Here is a 21,302-nt window from a genome sequence, read left to right as displayed (position 1 = left end):
TAGAATTAGAGCGACTAAATTTTTCCAAATTAGATTGGAATTAGAATTAGAGCTTCACATATTTTATCAAATTAGATTAGAATTAGAATTAGAGCTACACAGTTTTTTTCGGATTAGAATTAGAATTTCCAAATTCGCAGAAAATTGAAAATTGAACGAAATTGTGAATTATAAATAAATACAGCGAAAATCAAGCTCAGTCCACATCAAATCACACTGCATTCTCATGAACATGATAATAATTAACGTCTACACCAAGCTTTTCTCATTTTGCACTATACCAGGGGTCACTAACACGCAGGCCAAATGCGGCCAGCGATCTGATTTGTGATTTTGGAAAAACGCGATAAACAATTTGAAATGATGAAATTGATTTCAAATATCAAATTATTATAGTTGTTTCAAAATAATCCATTCGCCTGGGCCAAACACTATTACTCATTAGCTGAAGTGGTTTCAGCCATGGGAAACATCGTTGGAGAGTAAGCTGATACGAGCATATTGCCTTGACGTAAAATAGCCAAGGCAATGCCAAGACTGAGACGCTTAGAAAACGGCCTAGGGCTTTCCCACAAGATCCATCTTTAGGATGAGATATAGTCTTTCAGCTGAAAGCATCAAGATGTCCCCATATCCCCAATTCGTTGGTCGCTGAAAGCCTGGTCAGGTAACGTGCGCAGCTTATAGTTCAAAATAAAATTAAATCCATGATCACGATATTTCATGTTTTATATGCACTTACTTGATAGAATATTACTCCTTTTGTCGTAACCAAGCCATTGCCCATGTTAGTTAGCAAGGCGTTGTACTATCATAAAGCTTTAAAAACATGGTTGCTCAACTGTGTGTGGGTCATTTTGTCTCGATATTGCATTATTGCATGGCTGCAAAGAAGCTAATATTGAAGTCATGTCTACGAGTTCTCAAGCAGCAGCTTTAAGATGAGGAAAACTATTTTCTCCTTTCCACTAACTCAAAACATCGCAGTCCATGATCTCATGCGCTGCTTCGAAATCTCTTTCCACTTCATTCTCTAACATAGTTTCTTTGGTTAGATCTAAAGCCACCATCCTCGTTTTACTTGATGTAATTAAGGGCATGAAAGTGAACAAGCCTGTGTAAACTATCTCTTTTTCTTCGCTACTGTACTGTTTGTGATCGAAACTAGAATGTTGTTCGGATACTACAAGCTACTATTCCAGCATGGCTATTGTTCGTCACGACAAATACTATGGTGGTGCGGTGTATGTAAGTAATGCGATGGCGCCTTGGCACTGGATTTCCCTGTGCGCGAGGAATATTCTTGTTAACTCGGTACAAAATGCCGCGGACAAAGAGGCATTTTCAGGAAAATATATAATTAGATTAGAACTAAAATTAGAGCATAGAAACATTTGACAAATTAGATTAGAATTAGAATTAGAGCTACTAATTTTTTCCAAATTAGATTAGAATTGGAATTAGAGCATGGAAACATTTCACAAACTAGATTAGAATTGGATTACTGGCATTTCGCTCTAATTTAGTGAAATTAGATAACTAGAATTATCTAGTTGTCCAGGTCTGATTTCTTGGGATCTGGTTGAGACAATAATTCTAGTTTCACCAAATCAGATTAGATTCAAATCACGAAATAACATAATTGTTACATCTTCGTTAGCCCGTGTAATTTTAGATATAGGCCTACACACTGAATGTGACATGTCTTGTTTCTAAGGCTTACTGCGTTTTCATGTAGTAAAACTGAAATATAGCCAACGCCTACTAGTGAATATTGTCAACTGATGTTAGTCCAAGAGTATCAAGCTTTCCTTATATTGGCATCAGCGTTGTAAATATCCGCAAGGTTTTGAGTCACTAGCAGGGTTGTAACCGAGTCACAAGTCAATCTCACTTTTATAGTTTTGACTCGAGTCAAGTCGAGTCATTTTCAATTCATCACCGAGTCAAGTCCGAGTCACCGAGCAAAGGGTTGAGTCCAAGTCATAGTGTTTTGACTCGAGTCTGAGTTCTAGTTAAAAGTCTTGCTAAACCCACTTTTTATAACTCTGTTTGGTGATATCTAATGGTTCGTATTTATAATATACTAATTTTCCTCACTTTTAGCAGTTTCTGGTCGCATTTTCAAGTACCAGCACCAATAGACGAAATCCCAACAGGGTGGTTACTTTACTATTTTTCGAAATTATAATAGCATGTCGGTTTTGGCCGTTTGAATCTCGAATCGTATGACTTGGTACGAGTCATGCGCAATGACTCGAGTCCAAGTTGAGTCAACACACAGATCGACTCAAGTCGAATCATCAATTAGCACAACTCGACTCATTACAAAGTACAACCCTGACAGCATCACTAGCATGTTTCCCATGTTTTTAAGATCAACGATGGAATGTTAGCTGAGGGGCAGCAATTTTATCAAATTGTTTCTCAACCGTACGAAGCCGAGCAGCAAAGTTACACATGTACGCAGTCACTGCACGACAAGCAAGTGACGGTAAGGTTTTATTTTTTTCTTAGGATCAGTACTAGTTCCATATGAATATGCAATAATATTCTTCACTGCGGACGTATCCATTGTTGAGCTTTTTGACGGATTCTCATTAGGAACAAATGTCAGCATTATGCAGCTATCCAAATTCGAAGAGAACTTTCTGTTGTTCACTCGTTATGAGTAGGGCTGCGCACAACGATTCTAGGACTCAAATCTGAATCGAGTATTAATTCTAATGATGCGAGTTGGATGGTGAGAGATTATTTTTTTGAGTGCTGAAATTATACACTCCTTGTCAGACGTGTAACCAAGTCACAAGGTGCCGAGTCACCTGTCAATCTCACTTTTATAGTTTTGACTCGAGTCATTTTAAATTCACCATCGAGTCAAGTGCGAGGCCAAGTCAGTGAGTAGAAGGTCGAGTCCGAGTCATAGTGTTCACTGTTCGGTTTTGAGTTCAGTCCGGTTCAACCTACTTTTTTCAACTCTGCTCGAGTGATATAGAACGGCTCGCATTCATAATATCGTAATTTTCCTCAGTCCTAACAGTCTCTGCCCCTATTTTCCAAGTATCAATCCTGATAGACGAAATACCCATAATGTGGTGACTTTACTGTTGTTCCAAGTTACAATGAAATGTCTGTCATGGCCGTCCTACTCTCGAGTCATATGACTTGGTTCGATTCATGCAAAATTACTCGAGTACAAGTCGATTCAATACACAAATTTACCCGAGTCGAGTCATTTTACGCATGTAAAAAAAATAACTCAAGACGAGTCACCAAAATATCGTGACTCAAGTCGGACTCGAGTCGAGTCGTGATCAACCCACAGCATTGTCACAGAGTGCAGTGAAATAGATATGGTCAAAAATACCAAATAATCATTTAATCCTAAATCCATAAAATTGGTTACTTCAATATCGAAGCACTGCATCCTAGCAACTTCCTTTTGAGTACTGCTAAGTTCAATTATTAATCCACGTGAAAACAATTTCAGACTTCAAATGATGTTGGGCTGGGCCAGCTTGCTTCTTCTTTGCCATTGTCGGTATCTGACGGGGCTGTCACTGTCATCGAGAGCGGCGGTCAGCATTATCTCATCGTGCCGAACTTTCCGTGCATCGGCGCCGAAAGTGGGGAACAACTTGTTTTCAATGGAGCTAATATTGTCGCAGGAAATATCAGGTCAGTGGTTTTATTGGTGAAAGATTATCGGAAGTACCGAACTTTAATGTACAATTGAACAATATTGAAATAAACCCAAATATTTTGGGCTGACACTAGTTAGGGGTGATCGTCGGCACTCATTGTCATCAGAGATCGTTCATTCTTTCATTTTTGCGCCTTGTAATCGACTTTTATAAATATAAGCCAACGTAGTTTGTGCTAATAGAAGGAGTATTTGTATAATCAAAAATTAGTAGCCTACATTATGCTTAAGCCATCTGTTTGCCTCGATTATTCGATTTTTCATGCAGGTGATGTCATATTTGGCGATATGAATGTTGATTACGGTTGTTCAAAAATAACTTTTTTTCTTCGAATTTTTGTGGCTATTTGATGAAATTGTTAGGTTGGCTAAAAAAAGCACTGCACACCAAATTTGGCCCAATTCCAACCAGTAGATGCGAAGCTACAGGACTTAGAAAAATTTTAATTTATTATGAAAAAATTGATTTTTTTTTAAATTTTACTGTTAAGCCCATGAAATTGTTGAGCTGTCTACAAAAACGATGCAAAACAAATTTCACTCAGGTCCAACCCCTAGAAGCAAAGTTTTTTGAGTTTTTCGATAATAATTCTGGGATTACCCACCGCCCATGATATTTTTGCGAATCCAAAATTTTCAAATGCAATCACTACGCTTCAACCGGTTGGAATTGTTGAGCATCGTTATTTTAGACAACTTAATAATTTCATGAGGTTGACTGTAAAATTTGAAAATTTAATGAATTCAAAATTCCTCTAGTTCCACAGCTGTTGGCTGGAGTGGAGCCAAATTTGTTGTGGAACGTTTCTTTAGCCAACCCAACATTGTTAGCACATAGCCGCAAACATTTGAAAAAAAATTACTTTTGAACAACCCTATTGCTGATATACGATATTCTCTTCAACTATCTGCTACTTGCTGACACTTACGCCTAAATACATGGGCTTATTTCAATACTATTCAATTGTATACTGAAGTAATGTATCTCCAAAAGTCGCTTTATAGAATATCACGTCAAATTTAAGCTTTTTCGTTGCAGTAGCCTACCTCAAACCAGCCAAGACACCGTCGCGAGCATCTCTACGCAAAATGCTTCAACCCTACACCAGACAATTACCGTCAGCCAAGCATCAGCTGTCAGCCAAGCACTCACCATCAACCCAGCAGTGTCGGTAGAAGCCGCAATCAGCCGAGCCACGGCGGAAACTTCAAAAACATCATCCATAACCACGATTCCAGCAAAAATATCGGGGTTGCAGAAAATGCCGGCCAGCGTGTTGAAGTTTCACAACCTCTCTGCGGACGGGCGTCACAAAAAAACGTCGGAAGTAGTTTCCGGGGAACTCAACATGCTGGATATTATTCCGTCCTTTTTTCAACGCACCGTGCATCAACAGACGGAGGTCGCGAATTCTTGCAAGTACTGCAAGTTCAAGGCCACCACTTTGGAGCAAATGGAGAACCACATGGTGGAGCACAAGTAGGGCTTGATAAACTAGCCGTAAACTCTAGAAATTCTGCCGAAAAAATTTTACCGTGAATAGTTTTGTTGAAAATTAGTTCCTAAGCCTGATTAAAGCAAAAAAAACTTCGGCCATTCCTCACCAAATCTTCAGCAATGTTATGATGTCCAGTAGGGCTGTTCGAAAATAACATTTCTTTTTCCAGATTCCGGCGATTCACTGATTAAATTGTCAGGTTACTCTAAAAAATGCTGTACACCAAATTTGGTTCAATTCTAACCAGTATCCTGGAGGCGCTTAATCTTGATGTTATTTTGTTTCCTGTTTTCTTTTGCCCTTTTATTTAATTGAAAGTCGATATATATGTATAACCAGTTTAAGCCATCGCAGAGCCAATCTAAATTTTTAATTTATTATGAAAAATTTTAAAAAATTCACAAATTTTTCTGTAAACCCAATGAAATTGTCTAGTTGTCTCGTTGTCAAAAACGATGCAGTTCAAATTTGACTCAATTCCAACCCGCACAAGCGGAGTTATTGCAGTTGTAATTTTTGGATTTGGAAAAATAGCATTGATGGTGGGTAATCCCAGAATTAATAATGAAAAACTCAAGTAACTTCGCTGCTGCAAGTTGGAATTAAGTCAAATTTGTATTTCATCGTTTTTGAAGACAACTAACAATTTCATGGGGTTTACAGAAAAATTTGAAATCTTATTTTTTAATTTTGTATAATAATAAATTATAAATTTAAATTCGTTCTCCCGCGGCTTATATTTGTTAGAATGGAACCAAATTTGGCGTGCAGCGTTTTTTAGGGTAACCCGACTACAGGGTTGTAATCATGGGCGCCGACTTACGAGGTTCCAAGGTGGCGCAGCCACCTCGTGGCCATAGTTACGAGGTGGCGGCCACCTTGTACAAACGCCCAAGTGATTTGTGACCAGTAATTAGTAATCAGGCAAATCGATGCAATCTCGTTAGAGACGTCTTCGATTGCGATACGCGAGTGTGCCAGACGCGTAGCTACGGTAGTTTCGGGGGTCGAACTTCCCTATTTGAAACACGAAACGCCGTCATTTTGAAACATGATCATTCTAAGTCAAGATTCAGTTGCAATTCAATAATTGTCTTATCAGTGTTCCGCGCGGCTGATTTGCGAGAAATGTGTTGCCAATTAACGAGAAGAGTCTCTGATGATCTCCCGCTGAGATGGTCGCGAAATTAGGTCATTCATTCCCGTGCGCGTGGCAATCGTCGCTAGCCTGATTTATCGCGTCTCGAACAAACCTGTTTCCGCAGGCTTGAACAATCGCATCTACAATAGGCCCAGTTCACACTGTATCATCGCTTGCCTACGCAATCGCATCTGCATTGGCGGCTTTGGCCTGGTGTGCACGATATCATCGCTGGCCTTAATAGCATCTGCAATAGGCCTGGTGTGAAAGATATACTTACTGGCCTAACTATCGCGTCTCGGGCATGGCATGCTATGGCTCCTATCTCTTGCTGGTTTGGAGACAATGCGGTAGAGTTTCCGATAATTAGTGATTGTTTTATGTCATATTGATTAAAAATCGACATCGCGAAACTGAATAACATCGACATCGCTGCAAACAGATTTTAACGTGCGTAATTGATTCCCGCTAATACCTGAACGTAACGATCAGAAGATGTGTATCATGACTTGAGGACGACAAAGGTTTGAAATCGGTGCCACCAAGTTCGCGGACATTTTGATTTGCGAAAACTGTCGCCAAAGCCAAGACTGAGTAGTACGCCCACGTATTTAATTGTTCACCAGAGATCAGGGACTCGCTAATTGACAGCACTCACCGACTCTCGTCAATACGAAGAGATTATATGATCGCCATTTACACACGTACTTGACCCGAATTGAATTGATGCCATATTGGTAAATTGGTAAAAAAAATCCAAATCCCACTAATTTTTCGACTAGCTATGCGCCTAGCGTGTGCTGAGAAGCACCATCCTAGATCTCCTCTCCCGATCAGGCGCCCAAATAGGCGTTCTGCTTTTCTGAAATCTAAATTATGTGCGCCCATATTCGTTAACAAAACCATTCGTGAGCTATAGCTAGCTTCGTGATAGTCTTGGTAATCGGAGCGCGAAATTGGAGGGTGTGTTGGTGTGTGCCTGCAAATTGGAATTCATTTCTGCGCAGATTCGTTTCTCTTACAAGGCTTTGCCCTGACATTATTCGGGAAATGCAGCAACACAGCTTAAACACCGATATAATGAGAAAACAATTGTCTTACGAAAGCTACTCAATACGGTGTCAGACTCAAAACCCATTCATGGCGATACTGATTAGAATACACGCTTTCTCCTTTACCATCATATCTACCTTTCTTGTTGTCTGCTTGATACATTCGTACTCCGAAATTGTCGCACGAAGTCATTTTCAGTGTTCCTTCCATTATTAATGTGCAGTAGGCCATGCCATGCCATTGTCAAATATTGATGAATCACAAGGTTCTGGGTGGCACAAATTCTGATTTTATTCGATTCGTTTGAACCTTCTACATTCCGGTAAACTTGATTGCTGGATGTACTCGTATCGAGAACAACAATATCGAGTATCAGGTAGACAGTGGATTTCTATCGATAAGATCGCGGCATACGCCGGAAGTGGAATTAATTCTAGCCCAGGGGTGGCCAACCTGCGGCCGTACAAGGACATTTGTGCGGCCGTCAACACGTAATTCAATTGGTATGTGCTGGCAGCCGTCGACATGAAAATTGAATTTACGAATTGACCGATGTACTCCCGAAATGCTTCGCGAACGTAAATCGGGAAATGCACCAATGCCGCCCAAATCGCTCTTTTAATCTGCAAATAATTGCCGCGATGCGAGTTGGTCAATGCGAAGCAAGAAACCGCAAGAGCCAATTGCCGATTGGCTGCACGATTTCGCATTTGTAATCAGAGACATAGGCGCCGACTTTTATTTTTTTACGAGGTGGCGAAGTCTTGTGACGTCATAATTGTTACATATCGATGACGTCATCGTCGCACGAATACGTACTTTACTACATGCCGCTGGCGTACGTGCAGAGTCAAACCATTCGCGTGACGTTTTAATATCGGCCATGCACTTATTAATATCAAACCATGCAGTCTAATATTAAATGGAATCTTGAAACGGTACGATCATTCGAAAGTGTAAGTACGGCCTGCGCTACCGACGGAATGCATCGAACAAAAATCAGAATTCACGTCACTGAGAATCTGCAGTTGCATCAATGTTATTCACGTGCAATTCGCCGTGTTGAGTGACGAAATACACCACGCACTGGCCTTGCAACTAACACACGACAACTCTCGAATATTTCAAGCAGACAATAATGATGGTTACAAGCGCGAAATCGCGCTGCCAATCAGTAATTGTCTATTGCGGTTTCTTGCTTTGCGTTGACGAACTCGCATCGCGGCAATTGTTTGCTGGTTAAAACAGCGATTCGGGCGGCATTGGTGCATTTCCAATTTATGTTCGCGAAGCATTTCGGGAGTATATTGGTCAACTCGCAAATTCAATTTGCATGTCGACGGCCGCCAACACATACTAATTAAATTACGTGTTGATAGCCGCACAAATCTGCTTCTACGGCCGCAGGTTGACCAACCCTGGGCTAAAACTAATTCCACTTCCGGGCGCATGCCGCGATCTTATAGAAATCCGCTGTCTACCTAATGCCTAATAGTTTAATATTCGATATTGTTGTTCTCGATAAGAGTACAATGTACATCCAGCAATCGAGTTCATCGTTGTTTGAACGAATCGAATAAAATCAGAAATTGTGCTACCCAGAATCTTGTGATGCATCAATGTTTGACAATGGCATGGCACGGCCTACTGTACATTAATAATGAAAGGAGCACTGAAAAATGACTTCGTGCGACAATTTCGGAGTGCGAATGTATCCAGTAGATAACAAGTAATATGGATGATGGCAAATGAGAAAATGTGTATTCTAATCAGAATCGCCACGGATGGGTTCTGACACCGTATTGAGTAGCTTTCATCGCGACAATTGTTTTCTCATTATGTCGGTGTTTAGGCTGTATTTCTGCATTTTGCGATTAATGTCACTGGCAAAGCCTTGTTGGAGAAACGAATCTGCGCAGAAATGACTTCCAATTTGCAGGCACACACCAACACACCCTCCAATTTCGCGCTCCGATTACCAAGACTATTACGAAGCTAGCAAACTCCTGAATTGTTCGTAATCGAATATGGGCGCACATAATTTAGATTTTAGAAAAGGAGAACGTCTGTTTGGGCGCCTAGTCGGGAGAGGAGATCTACGATGGTGCTTCTCAGTACACGCTAGGCGCGTAGCCAGTCGAACAATTAGGGGGACTTGGATTTTTTTCAAATATACCAATATAACATCAATTCAATTCGGGTTAAGTACATGTGTAAATGGCGATCATATAATCTGTTCGTATTGACGATTTTAGGCGTATGATAAGCTTGCCAAAGAGTCCGGGAGTTCTGTCAATTAGCGAGTCCCTAATATCTGGTGAACAATTAAATAGGCGCGCGTATTACGCAGTCTCGGCGACAGTTTTCGGAAATCTGAACTTGATGGCACCGATTTCAAACCTTAGTCGTCTTTCAGAACTCGAGCCATGATACACATCATCTGATCGTTACGTTCAAGTATTAGCGGGAATCAATTACGCACGTTAAAGTCTGTTTGCAGCGATTCGATGTTATGTCTCTTTTTAATCAATATCACATAAAACAATCACTAATTAGCCTAAACTCGATCGCATTGTCTCAAAACCAGCGAGAGATAGGAGCCAAAGCATGTTATGCCCGAGACGCGATAGTTAGGCCAGCAATGATAGCTTTCGCATCAGACCTATTGCAGATGCTATTGTGTAGGCCAGCGATGATATCGTGCACACCAGGCCGAAGTCGCCAATGCAGATGCGATTGCGCAGGCAAGCGATGATATAGTGTGAACTGGGCCTATTGCAGAGCGATTGTTCAAGCCTGCGGAACCAGGCTAGCTCGATACGCGATAAATCAGGCTAGCGACGATAGCCACGCGCACCGGAATGAATGACCTAATTTCGCGACCATCTCAGCGGGAGATCATCACAGACTTTTCTCCCTAATTGACAACACGTGTCTCGCAAATCAGCCGTGCGGAACACTGATAACACAATTATTGAATTGCAACTGAGTATTAGAGTTAGAATGATCACTTCAAAATGACGGGGTTTTGCGTTTCAAATAGGAAAGTTCGACCCCCGAAACCCCCGTGACGACGAGTCTGGCACACGCGCGGATTACCAGTGAACCCGTCCCTCGGTGAACCCGTCCCGTGAACCCGTCCCTCGGTGAACCCGTCCCTCTGTGAACCCGGCCCTCGGGAAATTTTGTATTCACCGGCAACCCTAATATCCCACCTCCGGCAACCCTAATATCCTAACCCTAACCCTAACAACCCACCTCCCCCAACCCTAGTATCCTACCCGAACCCAATGTCCACTCCCCGAACCCTAATGTCTCCCTCTCCCCGAACCCTAATGTCTCCATCCCCCCTACCCTACCCGACCCTAACACCCCACCTCAACCTACAGTTGCAATAACGAGCAGACCACGCGTGGTTGATATGTGAGCAATAACAATCGTTGGGATATATTTTTCATCTGAACAAGTCACACACAATATACAATGCGATAAGACCCAATGCGATGTCATGAACAGATACGAGGATGTGGAACGTCGCACGTCTGCCCCTCGCCAAGTCAATTCAACAATGAGCCGACCACGCAATCGTGATCACCACCTTACAAGATCGACAAATCAGTTGATAATAACATTATTAGTTTAATAATTCATATTAATACTTGTTAATACACTTAATTTCAAAATTTCCCGAGGGCGGAATTCACCGAGGGCCGAGTTCATCGAGGGCCGGGTTCACCGAGGGACGGGTTCACCGAGGGACGGGTTCACGGGACGGGTTCACCGAGGGACGGGTTCACTGGCAACCCACGCGCGTATCAAAATCGAAGACGTCTCTAACGAGGTCGCATCGATTTGCCTGATTACTAATTACTGGTCACGAATCACTCAGGCGTTTGAGCATTTTGTACGAGGTGGCCGCCACCTCGTAAATATGGTCACGAGGTGGCTGCGCCACCTCGTAACCGCGTAAGTCGGCGCCTATGATCAGAGATATCCCTGTTTGTAATCATCCTGTCTACTTGAAATATTCGAGAGTTGTCGTGTGTTACTTGGCAGACCAGTGCGTAGTGTATTTCGTTACTCACACGACGCGTTGCGCGTGAATAACATTGATGTAATTCCAGATTCTCAGTGACGTAAATTCTGATATTTGTTCGATGAATTCCGTCGGACGGACTGGTAGCGCAAGCCGCAGTCACACTTTCGTACCGTTTCAAGATTCCATTTAATAACTCGACTGCATAGTTTGATATTAATGAGTACAGGGTCGATATTAAAACGTCACGCGAATGGTTCAACGCTGCACGTACACCAGCGGCATGTAGTAAAGAACGTTTTAGTGCGACGATGTCGTCATCGATATGGACCAATTATGACGTCACAAGACTTCGCCACCTTGTAAAAAAATAAAAGTCGGCGCCCATGGTTGTAATGACTTGAGTCCGACTCGAGTCATTTTCTCAAAATACTGAAATGACTCGACTCGAGTCAATTTGTGTATTGACTCAACTTGGACTCGAGTCATTGCGCATGACTCGAGACTCAGACGGCCAAGACCGACATTTCATTGTAATTTCAAAGAATAGTAAAGTAACCACACTATTGGAATTTTGTCTATTGGTACTGGTGCTTGAAAATGCGACACGAAACTGCTAAAAGTGAGGAAAAATTAGTATCTTATAAATGCGAACCATTCGATATCACCTTGCAGAGTTGTAAAAGGTGGGTCTAACGAGACTTCAACTGGAAACTGAGCAGTCAACACAATGACTTGGACTCGAACTCGAGTCATAATACCATGACTCGGACTCGACCCTCTGCTCGATGACTTGGATCCGGACTTGACTCGGTGGTGGATTGAAAATGACTCGATTTGACTCGAGTCAAAACTATAAAAGTGAGATTGACTTGCGACTCGGAGCCTTGTGACTTGGTTACAACCCTGCCTGACTATTTAATCAGCGAATCGCTGGAATCCAGAAAAAAAACACGTTGTTTTTGAACAACCCTAAATGCAGTCCACCAAAGCACATGAGTCCCAATTTCAGCAAGATTGCTTTGTTAGTTTTTAAGTTATGTTTCACTAATTTTCCAATTCGAGGCAGACTTGGACAACTAGATAATCCTAAACGGACTAATTACAGCGAAAAGTCGGTGATCTGATTCTAATCTAATTTGTGAAATGTTTCTATGCTTTAATTCGTCAAATTTCTTCCGCGCTTCATCCAAGTTTATAGAATGATCTCGTTATTTTCATTCTCAGGAAAGACGAAGGTCTGAGAAAGAAAATCGAACAATCGCGGCCGAAAAAGCCTTCGAAAAAGAGGAAAGCTCAAATGATAAGGTATCTACCTGACTTGGAAAATGTGATAGATAGATATAAATAATGATGTTTCTATTTTAGCATTTCGATTCTAATCTGATTTCTGTATATACTGAAAATGCTACAGGAGAACTGTATCATGCGAAACGAGCCAAGCTCGATGGGCAGACATTTGCAATTGAACTTGATTTATGTTGTGTTTCTTTCTAATTTGATAATTTGAATTAATTTCAAAGATTTTACAAATTTACTAATTCTAATTTGAATCTTGTCTGGTAAAGCAAAAAATTTTCTATTCGATTAACACTAGTTCGAACACTGCGTGGGCAGATGCAATTAAAGTATATTTTATGGATAATAGACTATGTTCTGCTAATCCAGCGACTATCGCCGGTCTTATTTCCGTCTTTTCACACAGAACCGCAACTCCAAAGCTCGGCACTTTTCCCTCGAAATGTAAGGTCTGTCAAGAGCTATTGAAAAATCCGACTCAATACAGAAAGCATCTCAGGCTCCATAAAAATGAAAAGGTTTGAGTCATGAAATATACACTTTCGCGGAAAAATATTCATTTGACGCACAGTGGCCTAACATCTGATGCTGTTATTGCACAGAGGTGGACATAGTACGCAGTGCTACTCATGTAGAATTAGTTATTTCAAAGAAATGTCGTAACTGCTTGGAGTAGAAGTAGAAATGAGGATGTGAAAGTACTCAAATAGCCTCAAGTAGTTTCAAAAATTGGGTTTGGTGGGTCGCATACATTTATATATTTATATATATAGATGAAGAGCTTCTGGGAGGTATAGAACTTCAATATACAACTGAATAGTATATTCATATTGAAATAAACCCGACTGACACTCTGTCAACAAAAGGAGTTCGTGTACCACCGAAAAATAGTACATTGAACGCTCTCTCTTTCATGCTGGTGACGTCATATTTTGTGATACGATTGTTGATATAAAATGTTCTTTCCAATTCTCTACTAGTTGCTGACGATTACTCCTGGCGAGTGTCAGCCGAAAATATTCGGGTTTATTTCAATATCAATATACTATTCAATATATATAGATGTAGGCCTATACTAAAAATAGGTATAGTTTTGAAAAATATATTTAGTTACCAGTGTCATGGTTGTAGCCAAGTCGCAAGTCGATCTCACTATATAGTTTTGACTCGAGTCAAGTCGAGTCACTTTCAATTCACCACCGGGTGAATTCCAAGTCAGTGAGTTGAGGGTCGAGTCCAAGTCATAGTGTCGTAACTCGAGTCCAAGTCATTATGCTCACTATTCAGTTTTCAATCCGTTTTAACCCACCTTTTTCAACTCTGCTCAAGTGATATAAAATAACTTGCAATAAAGATATCGTAATATTCCTCAGTCCTACCTGTTTCTGGCCCTATTTTTCGAATATCAGGACTGATGGACAAAATACCAATATTGTGGTGACTTACTGTTGAGCGAAGTTACAATGAAATGTATGTCTGGGCCGTCCTAGTCTCGAGTCATATGACTTGGTTCGGGTCTTGCACAATGACTAGATTACCAGCCGAGTCAAGACTCAAATTAACTCAAGTCCAGTCAAGTCGAGTCATCAAAATATCGTGACTCAAGTCGGACTGAAGTCGAATTACTACAATCCTGGTTTTTATATTCAAAATATATAATTTACGATAATGGCCAGGTGCCAAAACACAATGGTTTTGGATTCCCATTGATTGGCATTGTGCTATTTCCTCCAAAAATGCCAAACCGAGTATTACAGTGACCCTCATTTTCAGCCTCACAAATGCGAAGAATGCAGCGAAACTTTCAACAAGGAACACAATCTGAAACTGCACAAGTCCTTGCACAAACAACTAGATCCCACCCGGGCCGATAAATATCAATGTCCCGAGTGCAGCAGAGAGTTCAGCCGGCTGGCGGGGCTGAAAATGCACATCTCGATGCATGCTGAGGAAGAGGTATGTTTTGTGTTACCGTACGATAATGAATCCATTTCGCCTGAAAACTGGGAAAATCTAACAAGGCAGCTCAATTACAAAGTTATTTACACTTTATTCATTCTTTTAACAATTTGACATGCCATGAATGAAATGGGCTCCTTGATTAATGGCTTAGGCATCTATTTACGGTGACCAATTCTTTAATTATCTATTATAGTGGTGCCCACCGTAAATACTATTTTATTCAAATCCAAATTTTTCGGCGGCAATAACTCCGGTTCCACCGTTTGGAATTGAACAAAATTTGGGGAACATCGTTTCTATGGACAACCTAACCATTTCATGGGGTGAATAGAAAATTGTCATATTTTTTGGTATTTATTTTTATATAATAAATAGAAACTTTCTTTTCCTGTAGCAATCCGGCTATTGGTTGGAATTGAACCAAATTTGTTGTGTAGGCTTGAATTAGGTAACCCAACAATTTTATCAAGTAGCCAGTAGGATTTGAGAAAAATAGTCAGTTTTGAAGAGCCTAGTCTACAGTAACTACTTCCAGACTTTACCAAGTTTCAGAGATGAGCATGGATTAGGATTAGGATTTGAAAGAACTGGATTTGTGAGATTTTGTCGGATTTGGATTTGGATTAGAGATTTTTTTCAGAGCGGATTAGGATTTGAATTGGATTTACTGATTTTCTGAAAGATTGATGTCATGTGGCGAATGACGACAAACTTTATTCAAATCAGTTATTAATGTACTTATGGTTAGGGCTGGGCAAAATCGAGTACCTGAGTGATTCGATTCTGAATCACATAATATGCTTCGAGTCGAGTAATCGAGTATCACTCATTATGACGTCATAACAGAATTTAGTACGTCAAACTTCAAATATGTACCGTTTATGCCACCACAAAGAATATAATGCCTGTTATATCCATGTCATCAATGATATTTTGTTTTTTTTCGGCCATTCCGATTTCATTCCACATTGATGACAATGTTGTGGGATAATCATGACTTAGGAAATGTGCTACGTCCAGTAACCTTCGTAGCTTTGTACTACACGTTTCCTATGTTACGATATCGCGAAATCAAGGTTTCAGGGCTTCAATCGGAGCCTACGTAGGCCCCGCTTCAATTCAACAGTGAAAATTAGTATCAAACTATAATTCTTGTTGATAAATTAACATTCAGTGGCGATAATCGTATGATTTTAGTACTCGAAAAAATCGTCTTTTACTACTCGACTCGAATCATTAAAATTAATACTCGATTCAGATTCGAGTACTCGAATCATTGTGCCCAGCCCTACTTATGGTACACTACACTACGGTACACTCGGTGCCAATCAACATGAGAGGTGCAGCCCTATGTCAAGTTATCTTAAATCAAGAGAATTGTTGGTTGTGCAAGAAAAATTTCCAATTCCTTGCATAAAATAGCGTTTTTTCTGAATTTCAAGGTAGAATTGGATTTGGATTGGACACGGATTTGGATATAAAAAAGTTATGAATTAGGATTTGGATTAGAATTTCAAGCTTCAAATTTGGATTGGATTAGGACATGAATATTCCAAATCCCCGCGTCTCTGACAAGTTGTGTATCTTAATTGCTCAATCTCTTAATGTGTTGAAATGATGGTAAGGTTTCCTATATTGGTTCAACGATGATACGATGGCTTCACATTCAGAATTTCATCTGCAAAGAATGCGGGGATGAGTTTACGATGGACGAAACATTAACGCAACACATCTTGGAGCACAATGTAGATGTCGCAAGGCATTTGCATAGACAGCAAAAAGTCCAGTCCAATTTAACTGGAGGACATGCTGACAATGGTGAGCAATCGTATTATGAGCAGACCTGAAATACGAGATAAATTATAGTTGGGGTGATCTAATTCTAATCTAATTTGTGTAATGTTTCTATACTCACATTTTTAATTTTAACCAAATTTTTGATTTTAACAACAAAAGAACTGTAGAGTGTGAAACAAGCCAAGCTCAGTGTACAGTGTATAGCAGAGGTCTCAAACTCAAATGTGCTCGCGGGCCAATTTCCCATTTTTGATTGCGCCGCGGGCCGCAGCACCAATAATAGGGGAATTCAATGTATTTCGAAGTAGGCCTTATTTGACGAGACCTTGCAGACTGACATTCCACACGCATCGTGAAAATGTGATTTAGTATTGTGAATTCACGCCTGACACGAAAAAATAACATATTTTAATAATATTGTTGCTGTACTTGGCATAGTTTGTCAAAATAATTAGTTTTAAGAGACCATGTGAGAGTGCAAATGCATCATGATATCGTAAAAGCTGTCACGTTGTAATTTTGCAGCTACTGGACATTTGACGTACCATAATCAGGGTTGTAACCAAGTCACATGGTTCCGAGTCACGAGTCAATCTGACTTTTGTGGTTTTGACTCGAGTCGAGTCGAGTCATTTTCAATTCATCACCGACTCGAGTCCGAGTCCAAGTCACCGTTTTAAGGGTCAAGTCCGAGTCATAGTGTTATGACTCGAGTCGAGTCCAAGTCACAGTATTGAAGTCGTGTTCAACTTATGTTTTCAATCCTGCTTGGGTGATATCGAATTCCTTGCTTGCCAAACATGCTTATTTTGTCCCTATCATAGTCTTGGCACAAGTTTATTTAGTTAGGCAGATAACAGGCAGTTCCTGGCCTCATATATCGATGCTACAGATAGACGAGACAGGCCGCCAATACGATAACGTTACTAATCTTAGAACTTTAAATCAAATATCTGTCTTGTCAGTCTGATATTTCACAAATAAAAGCATTCAGTTTTTATTACGAGCACATCGACGACCGCTCACAAATAGCTTATAGAGAATAAACGAATTCACGTCTACATACTAGCTGATAGAGAACCAACGAATTCACGTCTAGCTAGATACAAGCTGGTAAAGAATCAACAGATAAACGCTTATGTAGAGGTACAGTTTTGCTTTCACATCATATCAGGTGGTTGACCAGAAAAAAGGTCAACTTTCCTGCTCAGCTGCCGAAATAGTCGCCGGAGCGTTACTTTAGTGCTGATTTACTGTTGTCTTAGTCGAATTTGCCCTACATTTACCACAAAAATTCCCAAAAATGAAGACAGAATCTCAAAAAAGAGGCTACTTCTTAAAATTGTTAGATTATCTAAAAGAACTTAAATTTGGCTTAATTCCAACCAGTAGAAAGCAATGCTAAGAGAAAATATTTTGGATTAATTACGAATAGAGACTTTCGAAATATGCCGGCTACCTCATGATATTGTTAGATTGTGTAAAAATATGATTCATAGAAAATTTGGCTCAATTCCAACTAGAAGAAGCGGAGTTATTAGAGTGGAATATTTTGGATATGAAAAAATAGTCGACTTACTGCTAGTATGTAATTATATTATATGAAATCATTTCTCACTAAAAATACTCCATGTATTTTCAAATCCAAAATTTTCTCCTCTCATTTCATTGATTACACTTTTTCAAATTGGGCCAGATTCTGTGTTGTTTTTATGCAACGTAGCAATTTTATCAAGTAGCCACCCAGTAGAATAAAAAAGAAGGTATTTTTGATCGGCCCTATTGTACAAACATCACACAATATTAGCCATCCATTATTATCACGTGCACAATGCACATACCGAACAAAACGTCAAACGGACGGAGGGTATTGTGTGTTTTCACAGACAGCAGATCAAATCAATGAGTTACACTTAAAAAATACTAAAGTGGAAAGGAGATTCTCATATATGTTGAGGCGGCATGGCCTTAGAATAATCCACATCCCCTGGATACACTTTGCTCTGGCGCATTAGATGCAGGAATTGAAAAGCAATTTTGAACCACACTGAAGAGCATTAGATACTCATCCATTCTAGTCGGCCAAAAATGCAAAGAATCATCGCCTTCATATCTACACATGAGCTTATCAGTCTCTTCCAAGTAGGCTACTTGACCATCTGAGTCATTTCTTTGGCGCTAATTGGACTTTGCTTCGATTGTTTGCTTGTATAATTGAAATGTCTTGAGTACTTTGATGGCGGAGGATCCATTACCTCTTCATCACTGGAGGATTTTGTACAATGCATTGCTCTTTGCTAATATGTACCATTGTCTTTTGCTTTTACGGCGGCGCATATCTGATATCAGACGAGTGCAACGAAAGCAGTGGTGACAAATAGCGATGTCGACAGAATTCGTCACATGCGTTGATCTAACCATTGTGATTAGCAACTTTCTTCACCTTCAAGTCATATAAAATAAGCCGAGTCAATGACTTGAGTCGAGTCATGCGAAATGACTCGAGTACAAGTCGAGTCAATCAAAATATTGACTCGAGTCGAGTCGAGTCATTTTCCCATTTCAAGAAAATGACTCGAGTCAAGTCGAGTCACAAAAAAATCGTGACTCGAGTCTGACTCGAGTCGAGTCATGACTCGAGTCATTACAACCCTGACCATAATTATAGGTAGAATTTTAGAATTTCACAAAGATTGATCTGATATCAGCGCATTGGAGCATAGCTTAATCCGGGTCTCGGGTATACTCCTGATAACTAGGCTATTGATCAGCGTTAGATTTTTCTTCAAATATTTGAACAGACTCAACTCGAGTCATTTTTATTTTATCACTCATTGAGTCCGAGTTCGAGTAATTCTACAGAAGGTCGCGCCCAAGTCCAAATCACAATTTTCAGTACGAATCATCAACGGGTCGTGTTTAACCATCGTAAACAAGTAATGTCACGTAATAGGTAATCTGCCACTGCGTCGTAACTTTTGAAAGTGATGTATTAGTGAAATTTGATGAGTATTTTCTGGCGTCTGGAGTATAGCTATAGAGAGAGTTTCAAGTTATCGAATTAAAAAAAAGAATGGTAATTAAATATTGTCGAATACTTCGAAATCCAAAATGCCGTCGCGGGCCGCACAAAATGGTCTCGAGGGCCGCGTGTTTGAGACCTCTGGTGTATAGTGTACATTTTCCATTCTTATGCTTATGAGGATGAAGTCAGAATTTGATTCAATTTCCAAGTTTTTGCGAATTCGTAATTCAGTAATTTTGAACCTGAAAGGACGCCGGAAACAGCCTTTATAACCCAGGGCCGGTATTTTTTTCAAATTTTCAAAATTCTCAGATTCAGTAATATGGAGAGAAATATAGGTATAGTTAATCGTAAATCCTTACCTATTCTAATCGTTAATTTGATTTGATTTTAATTTCATGTTTTTCAGTGAATAACGCGCCTTCTCCGTCTTTGTACCAAGAAGTCTCCGCACCGACCACAACACTAACGAAAAGGTTTGAGATTTACATTTTAATCGTTTTAGATTCGATTATACCTGACAAGTTTTGTCGTGCAAATCATCATTCATTTGTATTATTGTGACATTAAAGAGTAGGCTAACACTCTATCTTTTTGTCTGTGGACTATTCGTATTTGAGTATTATGTTATGTGTAGGCAGGGTTGTAACCAAGTCGCAAGTCAATCTCACTTTCATAGTTCTGATTCGAGTCAAGTCGAGTCATTTACAATTCACTACCAAGTCAAATCCGAGTCCAAGTCGGATAGTTGAGGGTCGAGTCCGAGTCGTAGTGTTTTGACTTTAGTCTGAGTCCAAGTCATTATGTTCACTGTTCAGTATTGACTCTAACCCTTTTAACCCACTTTTTTTTCAACTCTGCTCTAGTGATATAGAATGGCTCGTGTCCATCATATCGTAATTTTCCGTAGTCTTAAACAGTTTCTGGCCCTATTTTCCAAGTAGCAGCACTGATAGACGAAATACCGATAATGTGGTGACTTTACTTTTCTTTGAAGTTACAATGAAATATCGGTCTTGAACGTCCCAGTCTCGAGTCATATGAATTGGTTCGAGTGATGCACAATGACGCGAGTACAAGTCGAGTCAATACACAAATTGACTCAAGTCTAGTCATTTTATGTATTTGAAAAAATGACTAATGACTCGAGTCGAACTCTAGTCATTACAACCCTACCTTAACTTCATTATGTATTATGTAGTTTACAAATTCAAGTGCCACCGGGATCGTGGCTATGTGGGAAGAACGTCAAAGCGTTTGCAGGAACGCATAAATCAGCATGTTCCTAGATTTATTAGTACACGCACATCACGCTCGGTGAAAAGCTCACCCTTGAACAATCAAGGGTTCTTGTACCATCTAAAAAAGTACATTGAATGCTCTCATATTCGACATTTCATGCTGGTGACGTCATATTTTGTGCTACAATTGTTGACATACAATGTTCTTTGGAATTCTCTACTAGTTGCTGACGATTACCCCTGACGAGTGTCAGCCGAAAATATTCGGGTTCATTTCAATATGAACATAGGCCTACTATTCAATTGTATGATGTATCAATAACTTTTAAGAATCAGTTTTTCTTCATACAAATCTTTCCACTGTTTTCAGAAGAGGCAGAGGTTCTGTGTCAAACAAAATTGTTGGCGCTCACAGCTGTAACCAATGTGGAAAGTCGTTTCAGAAGAAGAGTCAGTTGAATCGGCATTTGCTCATACACACCGGTAGGTGTTCGTTCAGTTTATATCAAACCAGAGTGTATTCTCTCTAGCACGAGAATAACAAAT

The 21,302-nt window shown here is 40.1% G+C and overlaps 2 protein-coding genes across 3 annotated transcripts in view; one reads left to right on the top strand and one right to left on the bottom strand.

Annotated features, from left to right (window-relative positions):
- Positions 1–21,302, bottom strand: part of LOC145442247 (roundabout homolog 2-like) — a 296,749-nt gene that overhangs the window by 209,520 nt on the left and 65,927 nt on the right. The window lies entirely within an intron of this gene.
- LOC145442246 (uncharacterized) overlaps positions 1–21,302 on the top strand; it is a 62,406-nt gene that overhangs the window by 1,664 nt on the left and 39,440 nt on the right. For both annotated transcript variants that reach the window (XM_080320141.1, XM_080320142.1), the window contains exons 4-12: positions 2,378–2,494; positions 3,491–3,678; positions 4,743–5,183; positions 12,660–12,740; positions 13,138–13,249; positions 14,505–14,687; positions 16,364–16,511; positions 19,925–19,991; positions 21,127–21,239. In XM_080320141.1, the coding sequence (XP_080176267.1) occupies positions 2,378–2,494; positions 3,491–3,678; positions 4,743–5,183; positions 12,660–12,740; positions 13,138–13,249; positions 14,505–14,687; positions 16,364–16,511; positions 19,925–19,991; positions 21,127–21,239 (1,450 nt within the window). The remainder of the gene's footprint in view (positions 1–2,377; positions 2,495–3,490; positions 3,679–4,742; positions 5,184–12,659; positions 12,741–13,137; positions 13,250–14,504; positions 14,688–16,363; positions 16,512–19,924; positions 19,992–21,126; positions 21,240–21,302) is intronic.

The sequence above is a fragment of the Botryllus schlosseri genome, chromosome 7, assembly GCF_051294905.1.
Source record: "Botryllus schlosseri isolate E-star chromosome 7, Bs_hap1, whole genome shotgun sequence".
Taxonomy (NCBI): Eukaryota; Metazoa; Chordata; class Ascidiacea; order Stolidobranchia; family Styelidae; genus Botryllus; species Botryllus schlosseri.
This window is presented reverse-complemented; position numbering and strand designations above follow the sequence as displayed.